Below are 12441 nucleotides of genomic sequence, written 5' to 3'. Positions count from 1 at the left end.
AAATAAATTAGAATGAGGTGTTAACATAATGCATTGTGATTGGCCCCTCCAGTTTTTCTCTGATACATATTTTTTTTAATTATATGGGGGTCTTTTTGTGTCTTTAACATGGGCTCAATCCCTGGGGCCTCCACTCTGTTCCCCTCAGTTGATGGTTTGGCTGGGTAACAGAGATTGAGTCAAAAATCTTTATACTCAGCCTAATGTGCTATTGTTTAAGGGACTCTATTTTATCCAGAGAACTTTTGAAGTTCCCCGCTGTTTTCTGAATGATACAACAATGTGTGGAAATGATCACGGGACCAACATGAACTAAAGCCAGGACTGCATTATGCTGTTCCATTTTACGTGACACCTACATACTCGCTGGTGTTAGCTCTGTGAATATATTTACCAAAATAAGTTGTATAAAGTTTCTCAGCCTGTTTATATGATAAGCTCACTGATGTCAGAAATAAATTTAAAAAAGAATAAAGAAATGGATTACTAAGAATAAGAGGACACTGGGAATTATATCAACCGAGTAGAGTTTGATTGAGATAATAATTTTATTTGGAATACCTTGCAAAGATGCTATTAGACAGCAATGGGTAAGGGTAATTATTGTTATAGATTATTTATTTAACACCAGAAATACAACCAGGCACAGAAAGAAAAAAAAAATATCTTCTTTTTCTTTTTGGATGTAATATAATCCATGCATAGAAGTCTGGAGTGAGATTTATAATTAGTTATGGTTTCATTTGTTAATTCTGGTCCTATTTTTATCTTTACTAGCTGCACAAACCTATGAGGCCCAATAATTAGCCAAAGTCAGGCCAGACTTTTAAGCCAATTTTAATTGCAATATCGACGCTTGAATAGCATGAGCCCCAGTCTACAGAGGCAGGAGAAGAAACATCCCTCCCAAAAGACTCAAAGCACCAGAGCAAGCCCAGGAGCTCATATGTACTCCAGGTCATATACTTCTTTGTCTTTACTGTTAGTGAGGCCAGACCCCTACCCCCTAAAGAAAGCACATCTGTGTTTCTCACGCACTTCAAACAGTGTACCTTGGGCAGCTCAATAGCCCCTGTCCGTGCCAGTGTCTGGATATAGGCAGTTGAACATCCATGTACAACCATCTAATACTTCTGGCTTTCCCTGCCTACTAAACAGGTCTCAGTTGCTGAGGTCCCAGGATAACTTTCACCCAAGCTCACCCAGGTCAGGATGGAAGTTACCGGTACGTGGCCTTTCTGTGACATTGGGTTGATTAATGGTTCATAGAATCTAAGAGTTGAAAGTTTTTAGTTCCACCTTCTTCATGAGAGGTATACAAAGTGCAGTGGAAAAACTTCTTATATAAAATTGTCTTATATATGTCAAATGACCTGTCCTTTAGAAACCTTCCTAATGAGTCACTTTGACAATAGAAGGTAGGAATCTCTTAGCAGTAAGGCTCTGTGTTCACGAGCAGGCTTTTAATTTTTATTTATTTGTAATAGGCTGGTAACAGAGGTGTTACCTGGTTATAACGAAGGCACTACTAGAATTTAGCTAAAAAGAACAAAGATATCCAAAAATATAGTCAGCAAAGTGTGCTGGTTTGTGTGGCAGCTTAGTGACACAACAAAATATTCATCATTCAGTAAAATTATAGCAGTGTTTGTAAATTCAGGAAAAGATGGCTTATCAAACTACTTAAAATTAAAAGTCATAGAACTTTAAAATTACTGACTCAGAGCTGATTAGGAGAAGAAAATGAAAGGAGAGAATCACATCTGGGCCTCGGATAGTGATGTAAATATCTCAAGAAAAGGACGCTTGTTCAATTGACAGAAGAATAATTAGACTGCTTTGCTCTGGATAGGTAAGAAATCAACAGTACACTCTATGGACTCACTCACATCTTAATGTATCACATTTATTTGGTTCAAAAACCAAAATGTAAAGTTGGAAAATATGCTGAGGTTTGGAAAAATACTACTATCATGTATAATATGATTATGATAATATGATAGTCATCCAGAATTTATTTTCGTAAAATCAAATGTTTGAACTTTTCTCATCTAGATCATCAGGAAGGAGCTAGCACTTTTTAAAAGACTTAACGACTCATAACTCAGACTCGAAAGCAATCAAACTTGGGGGAGCTTTCCTTTTCAAAGCTCTAGCAAGTCATTCCTATCTTGATGATAATAACAGTGTCGAACTTGGGAACATCACACAAGATGTGCTATGGTGACAAATCAGCTATGGCGCATTTAAAGAAATATGAGACGTTAATGAATTATACTAAATGCATCGATACCACTTTTTTCATTACTTTTCTTAATATTTTGTAAATCAAGCCTTCTTCCATGGAATGCATGGTATGCGAGGAAGTATTTAAAGGTAAGTCTTGGCTCGTCCTGTGAATCCCAGCACAAGTAGAGTGCTCCAAAGCAGAATAACGCATTTCCATTTGTATCATTCTGCAGCTCGCACAGTACCCATCAGACACAAAATCGAGGGCTTAAGCAGAAATAAAACGGGAACCTCTGTGAAGTATCAATGAAGTCATTCTTAGGTATGGCATTTGAAATTCTCCTAAAAGGGGGTATTCTGGAAGATATGGTACCTTTTGAATATCAAGGCAATTACAAAGTCTGGGTTCACTTTTACTCTCCAGTCGCATTCTTTCCCAGGAGGATAGGGTTGTGGGTAGTTAGGTGATAAAATAACACCAGCCGGGCCGGTCAGATTCCCTCCACATGCGGCTGTCACAGGAGAGGAGAACATGGAAAGAGAAGAAGGCTGGTCAGTGTGAAATGACACGTCACACAATTCTTCTGGAAAAATTTTAAAAAAGGGCTCATTCATTAGCATTTTCCTCTTCAAAGAGACTATGCATTGGATTGTCAAATAATTATCCAGATAACATGTTAACACCCAAGAAGTCTATTCATTTTTCATGTCATTGTTAATGAATTTTAAAAAATAATTAGTCACACCACTTTTAAGAAGAATTTTCAAACCCCTGACCAAAAAAAAGTTTGCTTCCTGTAATTTAAAAATTTATCCAATTAAACTAAATAATCCACTGTGCTCAGCAACACATACCAAACCAAAAACCAAACCCACTGCCGTCGAGTCGATTCCGATTCATAGCGACCCAATAGAACAGAGTAGAACTGCACTACAGAGTTTCCAAGGAGTGCCTGGTGGATTCGAACTGCTGACCTCTTGGTGAACAGCCATAGCACTTAGCCACTACGCCACCAGGGTTTCCAGCAACACATACAGAGACCAAAAAAAAAAAAAAAAAAAAAACAGACAAACACTTAGGGGAAAAAGGAAAGCATCACCATAAACATCATTTCATGTTTTTTGTTTTTGTCTCTTTTATGGTTTACAAGGTCATTGCTTACCTATTGTGGAAAGCATTCTTCACGTGGTATAAGGATCATGTATCTTTTGTTTACACTTGTATCCCCAATACCTAGCACAATCCCTTGCTCGTAAGTATTCAAGAAATATTTGTTGAATGAATGGGTGCATGTTATCTGATATATTTCTCCAATACTCTGATATATAGGGGTCAGGTTATTTTTCTCATATTCCAAAATGAGAAAACAAACACAGAAACTTTATGTGACCTCTTGGGATCAAAATCAATAACAGGCTGAGGAGCAACACTACATCTAAAAATAGTACTTAACGACAATGCTTAACATGTTACTGTTATTAGAAGCAAGCATTTTATATGATAACAGCGATATGTTCATTCACTCATCAATTTTTAAATGTGTTTCCATTTATATTAGTAAGATAATAATTGTGTAGTTTGAAACTGTTAAAAAGAAACTTAATTTTTGTTGTGAAGCCTGAAAGTGTTCAGGACTGTCTCATTTACTAGATTAGATTTCTCTTAAATTTTATATCGCTTGAAAGGCACTAAAACACCACAACATTCACAAGTACACAAAAAAGCAAACAGAAGATGACCACATCACATCACAAAATGGAAGATGACTACATTATTACACGACTGCCAATTTACATCATTACATAACTGCCAAACCACTGAGAATCATGGCCCAGCCAAGTTGACACATAACCTTAACCATCACAGCCAGCGTTATGCTCACCTTCCACCTCAGCATTCGTTACTGCCAGGCATACATCCTTCACGCACAAGATAGTCAGGCAGTACATTTATTACTATTGTTGCAAATGCAAAATATCAGATAACGAGACAGTCGATAAGTGAGGAGTAGGTGTATACCATTTTCCCTAAATTATAACTTTTTCCACATAATATATCATATACATGCTATTAGAAAAAAAAAAATTAGTAGAGAAGAAAATATCCTGATTAAGATCTTTTTTCACACAAAAAAAAACTTCTTTGTAATAAATTATTGGTGGTAATGTAAATAAGATGAAGAAACATGCTTTACAATTTTCTGTGATGGATGCATCCGTAAATACACATTTAATTTTCCCAAAATTTAATTTTCTATAAAAAAAAATATAACTAATGTCCAGTGAATTTTTTTCATCATAATTTCTCAGTCTAATCAAAGGCACTCTATGAGTAATATTGCAGGATTTTATTTACAATAAATTTTCACAGATATGCATTCAATAAGAATAATACAATTTTCACAAGAACAATTAAAATCATATTTCCCCTACTATGCGATTTCATTTTAATAAATTTATGTGGAAACTATTATCACTTTTCAGAGGCCAATACTCCTTCCAGAGTTAAGCAGTAGATGCTGACAGCGTTAAGGGGAAGAAGCATGGAGAAATTACGCAGGCAGTGCTAATGTAGCAAAAGAAAGTTTATAAAGATCTGAGAAGACTCTACTCCATGAAGGTTTGAAAGATGAAAAAATGATAGATTCAGGGCACGGGCTACAGGGTGCAACCTGCAGGAAGAGTTCAGAGATAAGATCCAAATATTGATTTAAAAAAAGCAAAGGGGATACCTTGTCTTGTTCAAACAGACCCCAAAAGGCACTTTCAAATTAGGTTATTTAAAAGCTTTAAAGTGTAATTAAGTACTGTCTTGCCTTGTTTGTTTTCTCTTTTGGTCTTGTGTTCCCCATTTTAGGTTCAGTAGAATTTAATTAGAGAGCTTGTGAAATATTTTGGAGCAGATTAAATTCTAGTAGAAAATGCAACTCAGAGATGCTAGGAAATTCTCCAAAAATAATGGACATAAAGGTAAAACCTTCAAATTCATATAAATCCACAATCCTTTATCCACTACTCTTAAGGCCATACACATCTTCCTTCATTAGGGTTGGAGGTAAAACTCTTCAGTGAGACCCCATCAATGATTCTGCATCAAAACATTTGAATATTCACACCCTTATGTGGGATAAATAGTCTACAAAGAGCACACTTTACTCAGGGCAGGTTGCTGCCACCAAATTAGTTTGCTGCAAACTTACTATAAATGTTAGTTTTCCAAAGATCCTTAGAATTTGAAGTTGGGAGTAAGGGATTGCAGATGACAAAAGAAATGGGATGTACTTCTGGAGACTTTGAAGGAACACTTCATCTAGAATTAGAAAGTGGAAGTGTCTTGGAAGGAAGGCCTGGAAATCTCCTGAAAAAATCACCCATTGAAAACCCTGTGGAGCACAGTCCTACTCTGAAATACATGGGATTGCCTGTAGTCAACTGGATAGCAGCTTTTTTTTTTTTTTTTTTGTTAAGTGTCCTTTGGTCTGGAAAGGCAGGCCTATTCAATTCAGCTAAAAAAGTGAAAAAAAGGAACCTGGCCATCATAGGATTCTCCTCATGGGAGTGCACTGAGAAGTGAAACAGGGGGGCATCAGATTATACTATAAGAACAAAATTAAAAGCAAATGACAAGCTGGTGAAAATATGTGCAATATACAAAACAGATGAGAAGTTAAAATATTGTATAAAAGAGAAACAGCAGAAAATAAGAAAAAAATACTACCAATAAAAGGGGAAAAAGAAACTAATTGGCAACTCAGGAATGAACAAATTCAAATGGCTGATTAGATATGAAAAAGTTCAACCTCACTATTAATTTAAAATACAAACTAGGAACAATCACTTTGTGCCCTTAAATTATGAGATTAAGAAACATTGTATCTAGAGTTCTTTTTTTTTTTTTTTTAATTTGGGGAAAATAAACATTCTCATACATGGCTGAAGTCAATGGGAACTGGTGTAGTCTTTCTGGAGGAGTTTTGAAAAACGTTTTAAAAGCCTAGAAATATGTAGGTTTTAGAAATACGTCATTCATAATCAACAATGAATTTTGAAATAAGGGTGTATGCGGCCATCTTTATAATAGGGAAAAAAAGAAATAACCTAAATATAATAATGCAACCACTACTGTTATATATAAAAAAGAGATAATATGCAATCATTAGAAATTAATTAGTAGAAAACACATAATAGCACCAAAAAATAATCACTACATCGGTAAGTAAAATGCACATTTTATAAAATAATAATATAGGCTGCTGGCATTTAAAAACACTTTAAACAGAGATTACATATAAAAACCAAAAACGAAACCCGGTGCTGTCGAGTCGATTCAGACTCACAGCAAGCCTGTAGGAGAGGGTAGAACTGCCCCAAAAGGTTTCCAAGGAGCGGCTGGTGGATTCAAACTGGTACCCTTCTGGTTAGCAGTCAAACAACCACCGCGCCACCAGGGCTCCACATTACACACACATAAAATAATTATGAAGTTTATTTATGAATGTTTATGTTAATAGAAATTGTCTCCAGGTAAAAAAATCACAACTTCTTTTCTGTTTTTGCTTAACTATAAGGTCGCTGTAACCTGGCATCAACTCTTCAGCAATGGATTTGGTTACGGATTTTTTAAATAGCTTATAAAAGGTCTGCAGTAAACACGTTTTGTTTTTAATGAGGGGAAAAAATATTACAAAATAAAAAGTGTATCATGGGTCAACATAACAGAATTCAGGGTCCTGTTAAGACAAGCACGTTACTTAATTTGCCTGTATTCAAACATCTTTACATTTAAAAGGTCCCTGGATGGTGAAAGTACTTTGCAATCAGCTGATACCCTAAAGTTTAGCTGTTTGAACCCACCCAGGGGCACCACAGGACAAAAGGCTGGTATCTGCATTTATACAGATTTTTGATGGTGTTGTTAATTGTCTTGGCTGCCTACTCATTTTTTTTTTACATTTAAAAGCTGGGGCGGGGGAGTCTTCAGTAAAATAATGGACAATGGTTGGCTCATTTCCCTTGTACATCTGCTAGGTGGAAAAGTTTCTGACAGAGAGCAGAGGCTCAGTTTTGAAAAAAATAATATATTTACAATTTAATGAAAAGATCATGTTCATTTATTTCCAAACATACATATTTTTTCATTTTTTATCTCATACCTATGTATATCGGTGGGTCAGATTGCCCAAAAGAATAAATCTTTCAGTTACCTACAAGTGATTTTAGCTTGTCCTTGGAGCTGATATTCCAGACAGATGAATGTTATCTATTTTCTTTGCTGAGGGTCGGATTATTGAGTTGCTGGTCTAATTAGGTAACTAAGAAATGAACTAACAAAAGGGTATAGATTAGCTGGAAGATGGTCATGTTTAATAGGTATTAATTTTTAAATTAATGCCAAGTCAGCAATTGTCTTTAAGAGGTTAATTTGTAGTACTTCCAATGCTTTTTGATGTATACTTCCATGGGTTTAAAGAAACGCAAAATAGAAAAAAACAAAAGCCTGTCCTAATTTAAAAATAGGCCAATGGTTTAAAGTGATTATTGCATTTATAGGTAATTACTCTAAAAAAAAAACACAAAAATCTTGCAACTCTCAGCCTGATGACTCAGCTTGAAATAAAATGCATGACTATGCTCACAAAAGTTGTGACATGTAAACATGGCACAGAACATTAAATAAACATGAATAACTTTCTGACAAGGTTGAGAATGCTAATAAGCAGTGGTATCAAATCTCATCTATCTTCAGAATTTCTAAGAAGTTAAAAGCTGTGCATCATCGCTCTATAGGACCACGGAGAATTTCCGTACTGCTGAGCATATGACAATAAAAATCATCTTAAATTATAAAATCCCCTCAAGTTCACCCTGGGAAAATGACCCACTAACTATATGCAAGTCATTTCATTATCACTTTCTCTTTTTACAGATTAATTAAATTTTACATTTTCAAACAGATTATAAAGAAGTAAAAATTAAACTTTGATAGCTTATTTAGACAATAAACTTAGCAGATTTTTTTTTTTAATTAAGATGAAATAGTGATTCTATGGTGAGGTACTTAACTGAATGAAGAGACAATTTATATGCAATTTCTATTTTTGTACAAAAAATATTTGTTACCCTAAAACCATATGTGCGATAAAATCATCTGGGATAGTTACTCAAATTACAGTTTGCAAAAGCCATTGTTATCTTTTTAACAAGTTCAAACTATAAAATTATATAGGATTTCCAAAATGAGTTTCTCTTTTTATCTTTATTTTGACATAAGCAGTATAATTTTTAGTTTTCAGAATTCTATTTAAAATAGTTCTGATACTATAGAAAAACCACCTAAAATGAGAAAGTACTTTTTTAGTGAGTAGATTTTGCTGAAAGGCATATTTCTATACCAAAAATGAAAATAGCAATGGTAAGGTTATGAATTTTCAACCACCCAGAATTTTAGATTAGGCTAATCTAATCCATATTTGTACAAGATTTGTTAAGGATAGGAAATGTTAGATAAATACCAGTTACTGTTACATTAAGTACACTATTTCACCTGAAAATTTTGAATATAGCCTCAGAGAACCAGAGGGCATGTAAGAAAGTCTTAAGAAGTATTTCCAAAGAAATAATCCATTTACAGGAGTAATTGCAATGATAACACGCGTTCATTGCCAAACATAAAATTTCTATTTTCTGTTACACGTACCTATGCATGTAGGGGGATCTGGCTGCCAGAAGAATCGGTTATTTAGCTGCACACAGGTGACTTTAGCTCGCCCTTGGAGCTGGTATCCAGGGTCACACTGGAACGTGATGGTGTCTCCAGGCTCTCTACTGTCACCATAGCGTGTGCCATTCTGAGGCACACCTGGATCGTTGCAGGTTGACGCAATCGTTGCTACCAAGAAAAGACAACACCAGATAAACTGATCGGAAATATGGTTTCTACACTCATATAAGTATAGTTACTGTTTTGGATTGAAACACTATTCATTTGCGTAATGCATTCTTGTCTGTAGGTGAACATATGAATTTTATTTTTTCTGGGGATACATTCATGAACACACATCTTTCTAATACTTTGAACGAATTCTAGCAAAATCTTTTTGGAAATGCAAACAGTTGTGGGATGTATCAAGGAGTTTTATAGTGCCCTGTTTTGTACACAGACATGCCCACACACATTCTCTTCTCATTTCCTCCATAACAGTATTTTAAATGACAATATGTACCACATGTTGATTTAAAGGATGTGAATCCTGACAAACGTTGACTAAAACAGAACAGAAAGAATTCCCTTAAGGTCTGTGCCTTCAAAGTGAAAACCAGCTAACCTGACCAAATAGCCTTTATTAACTCTTCCATCAGGGGCCTATTCATGGAAAACAGCACCTACGGCAATTAGTGTTGAATGCTGAATGGTCTCTCACAGCTGGCCACGGAAACTGTGATGGCGATAGAAACTGCTCATCAGCGCCTCCTCGTGTGGCACCCAGGGCATGCGCCATACCTGCCGTACCCTAGTCACGCCTCTGCAAAGCGGGAGTAGTCGAGAGGGGACCACTAGTCCATTCTAGTCATAGATCCCATAGGGCCTATGGTCTTGGCAAAATTAATAACCCTCTTTCACCTTCAGAAGCGTTCTAACTTGGGCAATAAACTATATGATCACCCTAATTTTAGCAGAAACTCTGAAAATTATGCATCTGCCTTCATTGTCAAATGATAGCAGTGGTTTTAGTGTTAAGTCATTGCAATCCAGTCGGTTCTGACTGATAGCGACCCTATAGGACAGCATAGAACTGCCCCATAGGGTTTCCAAGGCTGTAATCGTCATGGCAACAGACTGCCACATCTTTCTTCTACGGAGCGGCTGGTGGGTACCAACTGCCATTCCTTCAGTTAGCAGCCAAGTGCCTTAACCACTGAACCACCAGGGCTCCCAATTTTAGCGTTAGGAATTTCAAATCAGTTTAACAAAGATTGGAAATTGTAATACAGGCTGGATGAGAGGATTGGGGGAACAGGTAGAGCCTTGCAACGGTAGGCCCTTGCAGTCCAATGTTGCTGGGTGCCATTAAGTCTCTTGTGACTCATGGTGGCCCCACATGTTACAGAGCAGAACTGTCCTTTAGGATTTCCTAGGCTGTGATCTTTACGGAAACATATCACCAGGGTTTTCTCCTGCAGAGCCTCCGGGCAAGTTCCAACCACCAACATTTAGCACCCAAGCACTTAGCCATCCTGCCGCCAGGGTTTCTTATCATATGTAAAGCATAGTATAATAGATGCACCCGAAGTCTCACAAAATAGGCAGCAATAGCCAATCATCACAAAGTCTGTAGTGGTAAACTCAAGTTTTGTCCAAAAATATCATCATTTGCATAAATTTCCATCAATTCTATGTAACTCTCCAACCAGAGATCTTCAAGTATTTTTGCTGAGCTGTTCATCATGCGGTTTAAGGGTCTGTTATTTATTTCTTACTCTCCCTTATCTATGAGGATCTCCTACTATTTTTTCAACATTAGAAAGACCTTAGACTTCGCTTCCTACTTGTTGAGCCCAATGGGATTCTCGAAATGGAAGCTTAATGTCACCAGGGATGAGCAGATGCCCTCAGGGCAAAGCCAGCTTCTGAGCTACATTAGCTTTCGGCATTTCAGATTTCACATCGTTTTGAGGCTCTGAGAATTCCTCATTTTCCTGCAGGACCAGTGTTGCATTTGAAAAGGTTAAAAAAAAAAAATCCTGTCCAGCACCTTCAGTATATTTTCAGTGGATTAATTTTCAATTTAATCCATTCTAATATATTTTTTTTAATACTAGAAATGAAAGCCACTCAGTCATAATAAAAAGAAAACCTCAAAAACCTGTTGCTATAGAGTAGATTCTGACTCATAGCGACCCTATGGCAACCCTTTTAGGACAGAGTAGAACTGTCCCATAGGGTATCCAAGGCTGTAAATCTTTTTTTTTTTTTTTTTTAATTGTACTTTAGATGAAGTTCTATAGAACAAACTAGTTCTCATTAAACAGTACATATATTGTTTTATGAGACTGGTTAGCAACCCACAATATGGCAACACTCTCCCTTCTTGACTCAGCTTTCCTGTCCCCTGCTGTGCCTTCTAGTCCTTGCCCCTGGGCTGTTGGGCCCCTTTAGTCTCATTTTGGTTTTGGGGCCTGTCTAATCTTTGGCTGAAGGGTGAACCTCAGGAGTGACTTCATTACTGAGCTAAAAGGGTGTTTGGGAGCTCTACTCTCAGGGTTTCTCCAGTCCCTGTCAGGACAGTAACTCTGGTCTTTTCTTGTTAGAATTTTGTTCTACATTTTTCTCCAGCTCTGTCTGGGAACTTCTATTGTGATCCCTGTCAGGGCAATCAGTGGTGGCAGCTGGGCACCATCTGGTTGTGCTGGAGTCAGTCTGCTGGAGGCCGTGGTAGTTGTGGTCCATTAGTCTTTTGGACTAATCTTTTCTCAAGGCTATAAATCTGTATGACAGCAGACTGCCACATCTTTTTTTCCCATGGAGGGGCTAGTGGGTTCAAATCACCAAACTTCCAGTTTGCGCAGAGCACTTAACCACTATGTCACCAGGAGTCCTTCTCTGTCCTAGTTATACATGAATCACATAGCATTATGTCTGGCATGTCATACTTGTCATCATCTTCATTATTATTATTACTGCTTTTAATAGTGAAATTTCACATCAAAATAGAGTTCTCAACGGGTAACAAGACAAAATGCAGTGCTTGAGCTTCAGAGTACGTTTTTCAATGGGAAGATAGCTGGAAATGCCACATCGGGGTCACTTTTAAGAGATTGTTAAAGTTATCCACTTTCTTCCCATCCACAGTAAAGATTAGAAGATTGGAGGCAGGAATTCAAACACATCACTCCTGATGAAGACTGGTATACCAGTGGGAAGCAAGATAGATTAGAACACACAAAGTTTATAGTTAGAAAGTCATTACAGTCACACCCTCAGACCACACATTTTTATAATATAGAATATTAATAGAATTAGAATTCAATTACTAGATTCACAACCCATAGCGACCATCCTCTAAACTCCAAAATAGTATTGTATTAAACAAATATTTCACAAGCTATCTTGAATTTGTTATTTGAATAATGTTTCTGTGGAATCTAAGATCTACCTGTGACTTACCCTCACTGAGATTTCTCTAAGCTTCAGAAAAAAAGCTTTCATAAGAT

The 12441-nt window shown here is 36.6% G+C and overlaps 1 protein-coding gene across 1 annotated transcript in view; it reads right to left on the bottom strand.

Annotated features, from left to right (window-relative positions):
- The window catches only part of CSMD1 (CUB and Sushi multiple domains 1), a 1768974-nt gene that overhangs the window by 289364 nt on the left and 1467169 nt on the right, over positions 1-12441 (bottom strand). Inside the window, exons 28-29 of the mRNA XM_064294928.1 lie at positions 8927-9118; positions 2603-2741 (exon numbers count right to left, since the gene is read on the bottom strand). Coding sequence (XP_064150998.1) covers positions 2603-2741; positions 8927-9118 — 331 coding nt within the window. The remainder of the gene's footprint in view (positions 1-2602; positions 2742-8926; positions 9119-12441) is intronic.

The sequence above is a fragment of the Loxodonta africana genome, chromosome 12, assembly GCF_030014295.1.
Source record: "Loxodonta africana isolate mLoxAfr1 chromosome 12, mLoxAfr1.hap2, whole genome shotgun sequence".
Taxonomy (NCBI): Eukaryota; Metazoa; Chordata; class Mammalia; order Proboscidea; family Elephantidae; genus Loxodonta; species Loxodonta africana.
This window is presented reverse-complemented; position numbering and strand designations above follow the sequence as displayed.